This window comes from Lepidochelys kempii, chromosome 2 (genome assembly GCF_965140285.1).
Source record: "Lepidochelys kempii isolate rLepKem1 chromosome 2, rLepKem1.hap1, whole genome shotgun sequence".
Taxonomy (NCBI): domain Eukaryota; kingdom Metazoa; phylum Chordata; order Testudines; family Cheloniidae; genus Lepidochelys; species Lepidochelys kempii.
The window spans coordinates 59,315,011-59,332,123 of NC_136381.1; the positions used below are offsets into that span (position 1 = coordinate 59,315,011).

General features: G+C 38.1%; 1 protein-coding gene across 15 annotated transcripts in view; it reads left to right on the top strand.

The window, feature by feature from the left end:
* The window catches only part of NCOA2 (nuclear receptor coactivator 2), a 259,553-nt gene that overhangs the window by 188,023 nt on the left and 54,417 nt on the right, over positions 1–17,113 (top strand). For all 15 annotated transcript variants that reach the window (XM_073330891.2, XM_073330882.1, XM_073330888.1 and 12 more), the window contains 2 exons: positions 12,131–12,234; positions 16,295–16,472. In XM_073330891.2, coding sequence (XP_073186992.1) covers positions 12,131–12,234; positions 16,295–16,472 — 282 coding nt within the window. The remainder of the gene's footprint in view (positions 1–12,130; positions 12,235–16,294; positions 16,473–17,113) is intronic.

Genomic DNA, 17,113 nt, shown 5'->3' on the forward strand with positions numbered 1-17,113 from the left:
GATACGTTACCTCCCAGGTTATTGAATATTCCAGGTCTTAGCCAAATACACGCTACAGTCAATTCTTATTAACTAAACTAAAATTTATTAAAAACAAAAGAGAGAGTATTGTTAAAAGATCAGTATACATACAGACATGAGTTCAATTAATTTAGGTGCAGATTCATAGCTGAGATGGTGAGCTTTGTAGTTGCAAAGAGTTCTTTTAGGAATAGTTCATAAATTATAGTCCAGTGTCCAAATATTATATTCCGGGCATACTAGCATAACTGGGACCTCAGTATGGCAGCTCAAGCTTCCCTTGATGAAGCCTAAGCAGATCTGAGCTGACAGAATCAGGACCCAAGGATCTTTTATGCAATTTCATGTCCTCTTTGACAAGTTGGGAGTTCATCCAGGAACAAGAGGTAATTAGGATGACTTTGAAGGAGGTCCATTACCGGTACTTAGTTACAGAATTAACATAAGGCAGTTTGCTTGTTCCTCCACCATTCACAGAGTATTTGCTATACATTTCAAAGAGAGATGAGTACAGAGAGATCCTGTGATTACAGTTCATTTAAATGCTAGGATATTCTTTTCATCTCTGAATTATCAGAATACAGCATAGACAGGGACTGTTGATTACATCGTTGACCCTACTCATATATATGTAAATACACAAAAACACAAGCATTATCTCTCCACATGTCTTTTGAGGGTTATTTATTTTGCAGGATGTTTAACCCTTTCTAGCCATGCTTCACAAGTGTAATCAAAGTTACTCTGTGCAAGGCATAGATGCCCAATTTTTCCTATCAGCCTCAATTAGCTTTCCTTTTTCTTTTTCACCCACAAAATGGCAGATGCAAATAGTTGCATGCATCTGTAATTTTGTACTCCTTAGACTTCTAAATACCTGATGTGGGAGCACAGTCAGGCACTTAGACATCTAAAATGCCCAAATTGCAGACACAGGTAGCTGAGGATACAAAATTGCACTCACGTTTGTTTGCCTAGTGCAAAATGGGAGTCCAGCTTTTAAAAATGCGTCCCACAGCCAAGTTGGGCAAGAGGAACATTCATGTTATATGCTGTTGAGAATCAGCTGAAGCAAATTTGGGGCCTGGTCCAGAGATGTGCTTGGCACCTGCAACTTCAGATGACCAGCAGGAGTCACAATTTCTCAGCCTTTCCCTGGATCTAAGTCTTTTGGTAGGAAGGACACCCATGCTGTCCGTCTTCAGTGATTTTCTTTCTTTCTTTCTTTCTTTCTTTCTTTCTTTCTTTCTTTCTTTCTTTCTTTCTTTCTTTCTTTCTTTCTTTCTTTCTTCTTCTTCTTCTCTTACTTCTCCAGACAATCAGGTGCTAACTGCAGAACTGGTTGGAGAGCTTGGAGAGCCCCCAGGGAAAACAGATGTTAGTGTCCCTTGTGGAGTAGAAGAGAGAGAATGTGGTTTTTAATTTATTCTTTTGGTTTGTGAAACTGCAAATAAGTACTCTGTGCACCCTCATATAACATCAAAATTCATACTTAACAGTATACATGGAACTGCTCAGTCTACGCAAGAAAAACCAAATTAAACACCATATACCAACTCCATAATGACAAAATTACACCCTGCCATCCCTGAACACCTAACCTTCTCAATGCTTAGGAAAAAAAGCTAGGCTTTGCAGGATGTCCAGAAAGTACACAAATGCAGACTGTGCCAGACCCAGGAGAAGTGAATTCCAGATCCAAGGGGCCTTCATGAGGAATGAAGCTAGCCTCATAACAAGGTAGCCTAGAGCATTTCTGCTGTTCACTGCTGAGGCATAGATTGAGAAAAGGTTTCTGGGGTAACCATTTTAATCTTGGTTTTAATTCTGTGGTGGTTTCACTTAAATATCAGGATGCCAAACAGGCTCTCTGTGGTTTTACTGATAGACATATTAGAGGTGACCTGAACAGGAATAGGACTTTGTTACATTTGTTGCTTTAAAAAACAAAAACAAACAAACAAAAACAACTGTGGGTTTTGATCTTTGAGGTTTTGGGGTTCTGAGAGAATGCATCTCCTCTTTTGTTTCCTATTTTGAGGCAGAAAGTGGGTTGAAATTTTGGAGAAAACATCAATTCCTAGTTCATAGCCCCGCCAACTTTTGATAGAAACTAGATGTCCCATCACATCTCCCCCTCTTTCAATAGCATTCACCACTGTGTCCAACACAAGTGGATAAACCTAAAGATTAGGTCAATATTTCTGCAAATGATCAATAGTGAAATAGTAATAATGTTGACATTTAGATTGTTACCATAGGACCAAGAGTTAATGTCCCTTACAGCAATTGTTTAAGGCTGTCTATTTGTCTGTTTAGGATAATATCATGTTATTTCACATTTGGAGGCTAGCTGTTGTTTTTGCGAAAGACTAACTCTTTTTTTTTTTTTTATAATTAAAAGCTTAGATTCAGCAAACAAATGTTATAACCGGTCTGGAGCCAGTTCCACAGTCACAGAATTATGGAAAACACAGGTGTGATGACCAAAGTTTGTGAGCACAGTTTGTAAGGAGGTGATTATATAAATGGGGAAAGAAAAGAGCCTTCATGGTGGAACAGATTCAAGCTGGGCCATTTGCTGGCCCAGGTTTGGACTTCATTTTTGCCGAAGTTTATTTCATGACTTTACCCTCCACTTCCATTTATACTTCCAATTGAGCCTAGGTGGTGGGGGATTGTACCACAGAGGATAGTGCCAGATGGTAGTTATATGGAGTTAGAAAAAGCTAATACTGGAGGTGAGTAGACCAAAAGAGAGATCCATGGTGAGGTAGGAGAAGATGCATTCATATTCATTATTTTATGTATTAATTGAACTGTTTGTTTTATGATGCCCAAAAATGCCCCCTAGGCTTTTAGAGTGCAAATTATACTTTCAGGGAATGTCAGAATACTTGAAACACTAGATACTATACTTTCATTTTCTAAGATCAGAAGTTCCCCAAAATTGTAAAAGTTGTATTAAAGTTTAGCTATGCTTTGCGGCTTTGTGGGAAGGGAAGGCTTATATGATGGTGCTAGTATTTTACAGAAGCTGCTTCCCACATTTGGGGGGAGGGGGAGGGGAGTAATCAGGCCAAATGTGTGTTGGAAATTCTGAAAAGAATATCGTATTCAGAGTGTTAAACATAGTGTTATCACTGGTTTCAGAGTAGCAACCGTGTTAGTCTGTATTCGCAAAAAGAAAAGGAGTACTTGTGGCACCTTAGAGACTAACCAATTTATTTGAGCATAAGCTTTCATGAGCTGAGCTGTAGCTCATGAAAGTTTATGCTCAAATTGGTTAGTCTCTAAGGTGCCACAAGTACTCCTTTTCTTTTAGTGTTATCACTGTTCTTGGATGAGTAAGTGAGCTTACAGCTTTCATTCTTCTGTCAGCTTAGTCCTGTGTCGTAAATTTAAGTGATTTTTATATCACCAGTGTGGTAAAAGTGAAACAAAGTCTGTTACGTTCTCACAGGAACTGGATTCTGATATCAGTTTGAGCTGGAATTGGGTGATCAGGCTGTTCCCTTGATGCTGAAAGGAAACCATGATTTGCTAACAAGAGGTTATGTGTGAGGATGAGAGTGAGGCAGCTTTAAGCTTTGCTCTTAGACTACTCACAGTGAGTAAAAGTGCTGAGAAAAAGTGCATCTATTTTTTTTTTTTAATGTGTGCTGTAGGAGATTTCAGCAACCTGATGATCTGTAGTACATTAATGTTGAAAAGATAAACACATTTGGAGAGCACAGGAAAGGCCTTGTGTTTTGATGTTAGCAGAATGCTTCTTAATGAATAAGAATGTGCTGCTGGCTTCACAGAGCCATATGGCAGCTTTGCTAATTTTAGTTCAGTGCAGATGCATAATTCTTCCCTGTTTTACCTCCTAAAACCTTTCTGAGATATTACATAGCTTTTTCTATAGTACTTGATCTATAGTTTAAGTGGAAAATGAGTACACTAATCTAATGGGTTCTTTACTCTGTGCAGAGATATGCTGTAAAGTGTGACAGCAACCTTGATTTATAATCATTTCCCTAAATAATAGGTAGGAATGTTCCTGGAGGAGGGGCAAAAACTTTCTGCTGAGTCTTACAGTTTGTTATTGAGATTGTTGTCAAAAAAATTGTAACTGTCTTTTGAAAAATTGATAGATTTTGGAGGGAACAACTTTGCTCACGTTGAAGTACTAGGAACTGGTTAACAAATATGTTTAGGTATATCAAGTACCATTTTAGTTAAAGGTTCTAATTCTTTGAATAATACAACTACAAGGAAAACTGCTATCCCCATGGTTAACCAGGCATTGGAATAATTTTAAAATTCTTCATTGCTTTGCTTCACCGCACCTTGTATTGTATTTGCTAGTCTGCGATTGGAACACACTGAATTAATAAAAACATTTTTTCTTTCTTACTCTAAAGTTTGTAAATATGAAGCTGCTCTTTTTATAGTCCTATTTGTACTAATAACATACTGTCTCTTGCCATAGTACACACAATTAGTATTTAGTAATTATTATAAACCTATATCATTATGAAATCTGAAATTTCAAGTCAAGTAGAAGTCTAGTAAATTTTTTAAAATCAGTTAAATCTAGTGCCTGAAACTACTTTTATCTCTGTCCTCTGCCAATTTAAATCCTTTTGTATTCACACTTCCCTGTGTTTTACTTCTTTAGTCTCTTCCCTGTTGCTTTATGAAAGACGAGCTGACAACATGTGAACCAGACTACCCACAAATGGCTGTCTAATACATAAACAAACATGAAAAAATGGAGAAAAATTGGGTGTTTTAAAAGCATTTGTGCTGTAGAATTTAATTTTAGTTGTAGATTCTGAAATGCTGTATAACATTTAAGTCGCCTTCCAAGTAATCAGTGCTAGTGATGCTGATGCTGCTACAGTTGGTTAAATTATAAGGATGTCTCCTGAATCATGGCTGTTTTCCTGTAGAGAAACGAATGTTCTGGTATGACTGACAAGAAAAGGCTCTGCTTGCATTTTTGGTCTGTTTTTTCAAAAAATAAGGATACATGACTTTGGATGGACATGATATTCCAATAGCAATGTATGTATGTTCCAGCTGAGAAATTCTCTTTTAAAGAAGTGTTGCATAAAAGAACTGCTTTCTTTGGCTGCAGGATTTTTGGTTTGTTTGTTTGTTTGTTTGTTTTTTTGCTTGAGGCTCGCTTTGTGGTGTGCTGCTGTTCGTATCAGGAAATAGTCTGAAATTTCATTTTCAAATGTACGCATAATGGTGCCTGTGATGTAGAGCAACATAATCCGGATGTTCTGCAAATCTATTTTCTCTTCCCCCTCTTATTTTCAAAACACTTGTATTGTTTGTGTCTAATGCTTCTTTACTCACTTCTCCTTTTTTTGCTCCTTTTGTTCCAGTAGAAAACACACATAATAATGACTGCTATGAGAAAAAATGAACATATAAAATATATTGATGCAAATCCCTTCTTTTGGGGGGGAGGGTAGTTTGACTCATTTTAACATAGTCCCTGAAGAGACTCAGGTTTTGTTCTTTGTTTTGAAAATGAAAGTCTCATTAATTTGTATTGGATTTCTGGATTGCAAAGCATAGGAAGAGTAAAGGAGGAATTGTTCCTCAAAGCAGTTTCATTGAGGGAGAGGGAGTAAAGCATACAAAAAAAGAGCCCACGGATTGCGCATCCAATTGTGGTACTGCAACTGGAGGGATGTATTGTTTAAAAAAAAAAAAAAAAAGGGAGAGAGAGCCAAATCCTTTCATGTTTTATTTATCTTTCAGGAATCTAAAGGGACCAACGAAAAGTACTGTATAGAAAAAAACATTTTGCTGGTGGAGGTAGGGGATGGAAGTAGGGAAATTAAAAAAATAAGTTATCTATGTTTAAAAAGTATGTCAAGAGACTTTAAATGATTGCTCTTGACTTCTCTCCATTTGATTTCAGAATTCCTATCAAATTAATGTGCTTTAATAAAGGTTTGATTGTATCTGAATCTGGGTTAAGCTTCAAATAAAACTTGAAACACTCCCCGTGCTGAGCATACTGAAAAAATGTTTGTTTGTTTTTACTTGTGGTACAAAAAATAAAGAAAAATAAATATCATTGGTGACCACTGGAAAAAAGCCTAGTGTCAAATATGAATCAGTGTGTTTTGGTATGCAGTATTAATACTTAAACAGCTGTAAACCTGTCCGCAATTTAAAATGGAAACTACACAGGTACCTAAAATGCTACATAATAGCATGTGTATGTGTTTACTTAGCATAAAAGTATGTCTCAAAGGAGGGTTGGTTTTTTTTTTGTTTTTTTGTTTTGTTTTTTAGTCTCTGGGCTAAACTTTTCATTGAGCAGGGTTGATAATTATTTCCTGTGTAGTTTCCGAATTACATAAATTCTTTTCTAGTTTAATTTAGTAAATATGGGCTCAATCTTGTTAGCCCAGTTTATATGAATAGGTCCAGATTCTGGTTTGCACTCTGACACCATTGCAGCACTTAAGATGGGTTCTGAACCTAAACAGCCAGCAGAGAATTCCCTTTATTGAGGAAACTCTCCACTGGTGTGAATAGGGTTGCCAACTTTCTGATTGCCAAAAACCGAACACCCTTGCCCCATCCTCTGCCCCTTCTCCAAAGCCCGGCCCCCGCTCACTCCATCCTCCCTTCCTCCGTTGCTCACCCTCCCCCACCCTCATTCACATGCTCATTTTCACCAAGCTGGGGCAGGGGGTTGGAGTGAGGGCTCCGGCTGAGGGGCTGGGGATGAGGGGTTTGGGGTGCAGGAGTGGGCTCAGGGCTGGGGTGGGCGTTGGGGTGTGGGTGTGGTGAGGGCTCTGCTAGGGGTGCAGGCTCTGGGGTGGGGTTCGGGATAAGGGGTTTGAGGTGCAGGAGGGGGCTCAGGGTGGGGGCCAAGGGATTCAGAGTGGGGGAGGGGGGGCAGGCTCTGGGAGGGAGTTTGGGTGTGGGAGGGGGCTCAGGGCTGGGGTTGGGGTGCAGGAAAGAATGTGGGGTGTAAGGTCTGGGAGGGCGTTTGGATGTGGGAGGGGCCTCAGGGCAGGGGATTGGGGTACGGGATTGCGTGCAGACCTAGGGGTTGCAGGGATATGCCGGCCGCTTCCAGGAGCCATGCGGAGCCAGGGCAGGCAGGGAGCCCCGCTGGAGCCACCAGGGTCCCTTTTCAACGAGGCATTTCAGTCGAAAACTGGTTGCTGGCAACCCTAGCCATGAAGCTAGCTCCAGCTGCCCATTCCCTACCTTTGCATAGGCCAGTGCTCCTCTCCTTACCTAATGTGCAGTTCATTCAGCAAATCTTCTGTGGATACAAGCTTCCTTATGACCTTTTTCCAGTGTTTTAAATTAAAGCAGCCATGAGGCTGTTCTAACAGACGGCATAGCAGCATGTGCAAAATAAGGGAGCCATAACTGGCTCCCTGACGCGTCTTGCCCTCTCCCCTGTGCCAAACAGAGCTTGACTAAAGTAAAGAATCTAGTTTGTCTTCTTCAGTCACATAAGTAGTCCCACTGATTACAAGACCATTCACAAGAGAGGGGCTTTGCAGTATTGGCCCTATATTGCAGTTTTGCCTATGGGGCATTCAAAAACCATTAGGTGGGACTCCCAAATATATATACATGGAAAAGCTTTGAGTCCCACATAATCACATGACTCCAGGAGCTGGGGCTTTAAGTAAAACATCAACTATTGTGAGACTTATGATAAAAAAAATGAGTTGGTAATGCTATAATTAGCAGAGCTGCTTGTGTTTTCTATCCTTTCTTACAACAAAATTCTGCTCTCAATTGACGCTGTGTGCTTTATCAGTAAATAGATTATTCATTTCAAGTATTTATCTCAGCCTCTCTGTTAAAAACACAATCAGCTGGCACCCTTCAGTGATTGCTGATCTCTAGGTCCACTTGCTTTCTCTGTGTTTGCTGATGGATCCCCCAAAATAGGCTATCGTTCAATCAAAAGTCGATAATTTTACTGCTAAACCTGAAGATCATCACTGGCTAAGATCCTAAACGGGCAGATTGTTTGTTAGTTTGTTTCATGAGCATAAGACACTGCTGACCCTTAGCTGAAATAACTTATATGCACAAAGCTGCTTAGATGTGTTAGCCAGTAGGGAGCTGTCTAGTATGTGAGATTTTACACATCTTTCAGTTAAATCACAGTTTCAACTATAAAATTGAGCAGTTGGGCACCCCTTTTGAATATGTAATGCTCTTTGGAATGCCTGAATCCTTAAACTACAGAGTGTATTTCATATACATATAGTGCGCAGTGCAGTTGTTTTTATTCAGTGACTGATACAGAATGCATAATCTTAATGTGTATCCATGTATAATTTTCAAAATTAATTACTGTGGTATAGACATTAAAAACATCCTTCATTTTCTTTTGACTCAAAATCTCATTTGGGAGCATAAGGGATAGAAGGTGTTTATATAAATGAGATACAACATACTGGTCAAGCCAGGAGCATCACTGAGCGATGTGAATTCTGTGGTTGTAATAGTTTGAAGAATCTTTAGCAACTGATCAGTAGTATGTGAGAAATAAACAGTGAAAATTACTAACCTGTCCTTGTAAATCCAGTAAAGAAACCACTAGGAAGCACCAATTCATTGAACAGATCTGCACCAGATATTTTCTATGATCTGCAACATTCATCTAGCCATAATTGTTCACAAAAGAAATTAACATCATAATGTTTTAATTAGCTTAGTGCCTCTCTCCTGCCTATTCCCAAGCTGTTGCACATCTGATGTGATTTTTTTAGGGTTCCTATGTCAAGAAATTTTGGAGCTAGAGCCATTTTTATATGTTGTCTAAAAGCTGGAATCCCATCTTTCAGATGGCATAGAGAATTAATCTTGAGCTCTAGGGGGTCAAGAGAATGTTGCTGGCTACTGTGGAATTAAAGTGGACTGCAAGATGGTATTCTGAAAAATTTTACTGTGTGATTAAAGGTCTTCTGCAATACAAAAACCAGGGACTGCTTATGATATCAGCTGCAACCTGGGACTCAGCCTCCCAGACTTTGCTAGGAACTGGACCCAGCTTTCAGGATCAGTAAATTTTTCTGTTAAAATATTTCCAGCATTAACATAATATGGTACAAACTCTGTTGTCCTGTAACATATGGAGAACAGCTAGATTTTTTTTCCCCCACACTTACTTTTTTTCAGCAAAGGGACAGATACCTCCCCACCATTCTTCCTTGCCCTTCCCAAAAAGGCCTTATGCCATCTTCAGTCCAAGCATGGGAATCTCTCATTAGTCTGTGTGAGTTGCCACTGCAGAATGAGGACATTATATTGTCCTAATTATAATACTTATTTAAAAGACAACTTAAATTATTGTTATTAACAATCATACACACAATTACATTTCAGAAGTTATTTGCAATGCTATCATATTGTGCATGAACATACTGTAAAAAACAGTATGGGATTTTCAAAAGCACTCAGTATTGGCCCAGCACGTCTTCCGCAGAAGGCAGTTGGAGCTTGGATGCATTTGAAAATCCCATGCTTATAATTTACGGTAGATAATCTTTGTAGTCACAAGAACAAATTTTACAGCAAGTGTGCTGTAATTCCTAAATAAAATTTTTACATTTGGAAGAGTCAGTCTAAATTGCAATTTTAAAAGAATCTTTATCATTACAAAAACTGTGTAAATGTGTTTTTTTTTTTTTTCAATTTTAGTAAAAGGTGTAGGGACTTGCACATGTGTCTCTCGCCAAAGCCTCTACCCTTCCATTGTTGTGCCACATGGCCACTGTCCAATTCTCTGTTATCCTCTACTCCCAGGCTGTATTTCAGTAAGAGGTGAAGTGATTCCTGTAGATCTATAGCTTTTAGACATGTATGGATCCAGCAGAATGAAAAGTACTAAATACGTTTAAGACGAAGCAGTACATATTCATGGACCCTTATGTGACTGTGTGTATAGACCCCACGTAGATGAGGAAGGTGCCAGAGAGGCCCTGATGGTCGGGCTAGCCCCACCCCTCCAGCCCTGTCAATCATGCATGATAGGAGGAGGCCTTTAAAAGGGAGGAAACTGCTGCAGCAGTGAGGAAGGAGCAGGATTGTTCCAAGTAAAGGACTGCAGGAGTGACTCCTGAAGCCGTGGAGGGAACCCCTAGCCTAGAGACCTTCATCCCGACCCTGAGGAGAGTGCAGTGGACTCCTACAGTAAGACAAACCAGCTGAGCCTCACTCAGAGACCCACCCAAAGTGATATCCTTGAAACCCACTATATTGGTGCTGGGTTGCTGGGAGCACTGCAGACGTGCCACACCCTATCTCCTTTTTCTGGGGCCACAGGGAGGGAGTATCCCCAAATGCGTTGGGGTTTGTGACTTTCATTTTGATCCCCCATCTGGAGAGACTTAAGAATTCCCATAAAAGCCAGAGCCCCCCTTGCAAATAGTAAGGAAGTGGAGCCTGTGTTATAACCACACAGTATAGATAACTGGGTATGTTCAGTCAGGTTCACCCACCCTCTGAGGGGGAAGCCACCGAGGATTCTGTTACACCTTATCTCTAATAGATGTGCACTGAACATGGAGGAATCCAGGATTTGGGGGACCAGTCTCTCTGTTTTGAGGGGACAGAGGAACTGTACATTCACTTTGCCCTCCTACTCTCAGCCAAAGGAATAATCCAGAGGAAACTGCATGAGAGGAGCATCCAGTCACTGACAGAAAATACTGCAGGCCTGCTATATTTGGTATCATCTTATTTCTGTGCCCAATACTTGAATTTTTTTTCTAAAAAAATGTGCTTTGCAAATGCTTATTGGCTCATCTGTGTATGGTATCTTTAGTCATTCTCACCATAATGGGACTTTTGATGGTTTGTTGATGAAGAAAGTACAAACTTTTGTTGAAGTACAACAAGTTCAACCTGTTTCTGTTTTATCCCTAATTGTAAAAGTTACCTGTTTTCTCACATTTTTAGCAAAATTAGCTTCCTTTTCATGGAGAACATGTGTTTTTAAACATTTTTATTCAGATTTTCTGATATGTAGCAATAGACTAAATATTACACCATTTCCTTTGAATAGTGAATCCAAGCATTTTTAGGAGTCTGTTGTCACTCTGGGTTACCTTTTAGATCTTGTGTTTTATTGGGTGGTCACTAAAAATGTATTTTGAATTGAAGACTAATAACATAATGCAGTGATCAGATGTTGCATTAATTTTAGGTAGCATTTTTTTCTGCTAATGTTCCCGTTTAAACTCCAAGACAAAAATTTAAAAAAATACAGAATAATTAATATGGATTGGCATGATTCAGAGTGCAGATTTGCTAAATTAATTTGATTTATAAGATATTTTGAGGCAAAATTCTGGTTTGGCTGTTTAATCAGTACTACAGCATGGAGCACGAACAAGGTTGCAAATTGTTCAGATCCGTACAATTGAAACATTAGCACAGGTGGTGGTATGCTCCCAGAAAGTTATTTTTGTTTGCTTCTGTTGTTTATCATTTAATTTTCATGCAGCGCTCTTGAAATTATATCTATTTTATGTGCATATTGGTAAATATGCATAAGTGACAGTGGGGAAAAACACTATAGTGTGAATAATACAATGTGAATTTAAAATGATAAACAATAATAATTGTGTGGTGTGGAAATGGGAGTGCAAAAACTCTTTCACTTATGCATGAACTCCGGATCCGTCTAATGTTGTTAGCTTCTGGTGTTTTTTTTTAAATGTAGTGCTCACGAAAAGATAGTGCAAGGATAACGAGACAGGTGCTTTGCCAGGTCTTCCAGTCAGCTGTCCACCTCTTTATAAGCAGAGAGTGCCTGTCATGCCAGACAGTGTGTATGTGCTCTGTAATTTAGTCAATTAACTGCTAGGGACCAGGATGAAACCACTATTTCATTGCTATCCTAAAGAAGGATTTGAGCCTACAGTTCTAGAGTTGAAAAGTTAACCCGCTAGCCTTGCTTCCCCATATCACGATGGAGGCTTCTTTAATCTCAGTCGTAGTGGTTTGCTTGGTATCTGTCACAAACTATTGTGGACTTGAAAAATGATAATACCTTTTTAAGAGCTCTGTTCTGTCATTTAATGCATAGTTCTCTTTAATGCAGAAAAAGCAGCAGCGGCCAATGAAGATGAAGTACAAAAAGCGGATGTATCATCTACAGGTCAGAGTGTCATCGACAAGGATGCACTTGGACCAATGATGCTTGAGGTAAGTGCCCAACGTTTTCTTTACATTGGAGTTAATTCCGCTACATATAATATCAAGATGAATGTCATGGAGTGAAAAAATCAAATTGAAACTCACTCTTAAAGGCATGATCAAATGTTATCACTTCGATAAAACAGCCATCTTTGCTACTTAAGATGCCATTCCATATCACAAATACAGAGCATGCTGCTGATCCTATTGAATTTAATTCAGTGACAAAACATTGATTTCCAGGGGAGCAGGTTTAGAACAGTAGCATCATATTATATATTTAACCACTGTAGTCATGGATATTTCTTGAGTTCCATTTTATGAAATGTCCTAATTTTGTGTGCCATTCTGAAATATGGAGATTTGGTAAACTCATGCGTATGCTCTCATTGACTTACAAAACGTATACATGTGGGCTGGGTGGGGGAGTATTTCTCTAAAATTATGCATCATTGCTACACATTATCTTAATTACTTTTGCCATTTCTGCATAGGTAACATGCTTGTTTCACCTCCTGATTACAAAAACACACATCTATGGGAATTCTTCAGGATAAATCTTTTGATTAGCTTCGCAAAGAATTCTGCATGACTTTAACTGTGTGACTTCCATTGATATCAGAAGAGGCTGAATAGTTGAAACCTTAACTCTTAAAACACCCTTGATATCATTGTTATCTATAGCGCATACATGCCATCTAGGACGCTAGCGTATTTAACTACTGTCATTTACTCTCTGTCACTGATGTTTTATATGTTTAAGTTCTGTTACAAACACTTAATACCCATTCTGACAGTGATCTTTATCTGTAAGGAGGAATAAATGTTGGTTTAGACAAAACTAAACAAAAAGCCCTGAGTCTAGCTAGAGGAACCAAGTTTGACAGATATATGAATTACCCCATTATTCCCAAAATGTAGCATCAGCCAAACTATAAACCCTAATAAATGATAAATATTTGAATTACTATCCATGACTCATTAGATAAAAAAACCACAGAAATCTGACACTGTTTCCTGAGCTGTATATGGAATTACGGAACTGAAAAATTCTCAACTATCAGGCAGAGCACTAGATAGGTTAGACAGATTAGACAGACTGAAGAAGTTGTCCCCTGAATAACTAGTGCATTACACTCATAAGATGAAAACTTTAATTAATATTTATTACACTTGCTCACTGAACTGAATGTTGCTGTTTTTGCTAACAAGCAAAGTTAAACCTCAGAGCTCATACATGGCAGTGTAGTAATTCCAGTCTTCATGTAAATGTTAATTGATCATAAAGATCTGATTTAATCACACACACGAAATTTAAGGCTAAAAAATTATCCCTATCTCACCCTATTGTGCTTAGCTATTGCAGCACGCAGGGTATTTAAAATCACAGGTTATATCCTCGTGTTACTTTGTTAGGATTTAATTTATTTTTCTCCTCTACCGTGAAACCGTTCTGCATTGACAGTAAAAAATTAAGAAATGATATTAATAAACTCAAGCCTTTGCACAACAGATACTTAAAAGGTCGCAAAGTTATTGTGCATTCTCTGTGAAAAGACCACAAATGTATTCTGTGTATCTTTATCTTTGTAAGGAAATGCAATTAAGTGTTTTCATCTCTTTAAAAGTCTCATAGGCTTGATGAGTCCACTTTTTTCTCTTTATGAAGTAAGGAAAATAATGGCAAAGCCAACTGACTGCATACTAGTTATCTGATTTAGAAATGTAATTCTCTTTTCTATTAAACAATTTAATTGGAGGGGTGTCTTCATACTTGCAAGTGTTTCCTGTTGAAGAAAGTAAATAGAATTCATCATCATTTGCTAGTTCTGATGGGATTTTCACAAATTTCCTGTTTAAGGCAGGGGAGTGTGTGCGCAAAAGAGAGTAAGACAATAGTCCGCAGCAACCCAAAGAACAAAACTTTGTTTTCTTTTCCAATATGTCCTCTAAAAGAATTTCTGTTCTCTTATTCTCTCTGCCAACCTCGTTGCCCCTGTCAGAGCAAGAGCCCTGAAGGGAGGGGTGCAAGATTACGTTATTGTTCCAACAGTCTGTCATGGTGTAGTATATCTGGGGAAGAGATAAGAAATCAGCATTACAAAGTAGAAACCTCAATAAGTTTTAAATAATTTGTTGCCATAAGCTGGTTTGACAGTCTAGCAGTTACCCTAAAAGTAAACTGATTTTGCCTTTTGCTTCTGAACATTAGGAGATGAGAATGCTATAGATAAGCCATAATCACTACATAGACTCATGCTACTACTTACCGATCCCTCTAGTCAGCTCAAGAAATAGCAGTGAAGAAGTTGCCTGGAGTGCTCCCCCACCAAGGAGGTTGCTATAATAGGAGGCTTTAGGTTGTGGACCATATAAGTTGAGGGGTGAGATGCTAAAGACCCTATTAGACATCTACCTGCAATTTGTGTCTTTGAAAGTCTCCCCATCGTGCATAGATACAAAAAGACATTGATCTGCACCAGAGATGTCAATAGGAGATTTGCCATTAGAATTGGGGCCTAAATAAATTAAAACTTTTTAAAAGGTATAGTTTACAAATAAATAACTATGCAACTGTTATGAAAATATATAGAAAAGAGGCAAGCCTTCACAAATAGGCAAGGGTTAAAATAATTAGAAACAGAAAAGGCAGTGTACACAATGCAAAAACAAACAAAGCATAAGGATTAAAAATTCTGACAATTGACAGAACAAACAAGCACCTAAAATTTCTACATTCAAAAGCAGTGAGATGATAAATGTGTGTATATATGTATATATCTTACTTTTATTATATATAATTTAAAAAGGGAATAAACAAGACATTTGCCAGTCATTATCTTGAATGCTCTGCTTGTATGTTTTGCCTTCTTTTGCCCATCTTCTGGGGGGGTTTTTCTGTGTTTTTATATTGTATGCTCTTTGGGGCCTGAATTGTGTCTTTGTATACAGTATATCTGTGCAACATCAAGCATATTGTGGGCACTACTGTAATATAAATAATAAAACAAGCGATTTCCTTTTGATATGCAATAGGGTCCATGGCCAGATTTTTTACATATATTTTTAAAATATGGACCTGCTAACCGCTCAGTGCTGTGTTGTATTTGTAATACACATCGACAACCTAGGTATGATACGACAGCATATTAAAGATATTACAGGTTGTGTATTATAGAAGATTTAGCCATTCTATCACGTGCCAATGTACAGTGCTGTGACAACTCCTCCTTGTGCTGTATTTAGGCTTATCAGTAGTGTGGATCCACTAACTTTTATTTCTAAAAAATCATGGGTAACCCTGTTGTCCTGTCAGTGGTTTGTTCCTCTGATTATAGGTACAAAATTACCTTCTTGCATTTCCAAATCAAAATGGAAGTTAAACATTTTTTTTCAGAGCAGCCTTCTGAAGAGTCAGTATATCAGGCAAAGTGGCAGAAGGTTCATGTGGGCTGAGCTGGCAATTGAATGCTTGAATCCAATGGATTTCATGGTTTGAATTTAAATCTTTGTCCCCGGTCTGTGTATATGTCATAAAATTAAACAGAGAGGAAGGCTCTGAGTTATTCCTAGGCATTTATGCACAATCATGCTTGCATCATAAGAACAGTCATTGCTAGGCAACAAACTAATGCTTTTATCTTTGCACGAGAACTTCTTACTGAGACTGAACTTTTGTTTTCTCCTGGTTAGGGGAGAAACAAAAATATAATATTCAGCATACATTTTAAAAGGAAGTCAGCAAATAGTTTTTAAAAAGTCCAGTAACTTGGCTGTCACAGTAGACTTTCAAAAATACATTTTTTTTCTTTCTGCCTTTATGTACTGGTTTCACAACACTGTTGATATGAAATCTACATCTTTCAACCCTTTTCAGTTTGTTAGTATTATATCTTGAGTAAAATTTGATCTACTACATGGAACTTCATATGCTTCTCATCATTCAGTACAAGCTAGCTGGGGGAGAAGGGAGGGGGAGAAGAGACATCTGTCCTCTAAAAGAGGTTATTGTTTCCTTATATCTTTTGTTAATCAGATTATGGCTTTTCTCTTCATGTTTTTCTTCTAGGCCCTCGATGGGTTCTTCTTTGTAGTGAACCTGGAAGGTAACATTGTGTTTGTTTCTGAGAATGTGACACAATACCTAAGGTACAACCAAGAAGAGCTGATGAACACAAGTGTATACAGCATCCTGCATGTAGGGGACCACAATGAATTTGTCAGAAACCTGCTGCCAAAATCTTTAGGTATATTCATTTCCCACAAAAATTTGCCATTGCTCATTTATATTTATCTTTGGTTTCTTAAGTCAATGTTTTCATTGCTTCACTTAATAGCATTCAGTTACTTAAGCTAAAGTCCATGTCAGATGTACTGTGTTTATTGTGTTTATGCCTAAAGGCTATGTAACAAATGATTATTTCTCAAAATCAGCCTCCTTTTGTCTCTTCTTTTGGGTTTCAGTTTTTCTTCAAACCTGCTCATAGTAACTGGCAGATGTATGACTGACATTGCTGCAAGGTCTTTATAGTGAATCCTTACAAACACAGATAACATTATCTGTGTGAGTTTTCCCCCACTTCCCACATGTAAACTGGTTATTCTAAGAAATGATTCATAACTACAAGGAAGAGAGGACATTTTACAATATAAGGACAGAAACTGCCTTGTCGTTAGATGTTTTATTTCATTCTTATTTTTATTTTCCCAAATGTTTATCCCGTTTCTTTTTAAGAACTGTTTGTATTGCTATGTTCATTTATACTTTATTTCTGCTTATTTCTTATATCTTACCTTTTTTGGTACTACCTTTCTTGCATGTACATTTGTTCACAATAGTTTGAACAGTATTATGTCATTTTTGTTCATTGAAACATTGTTATATGTC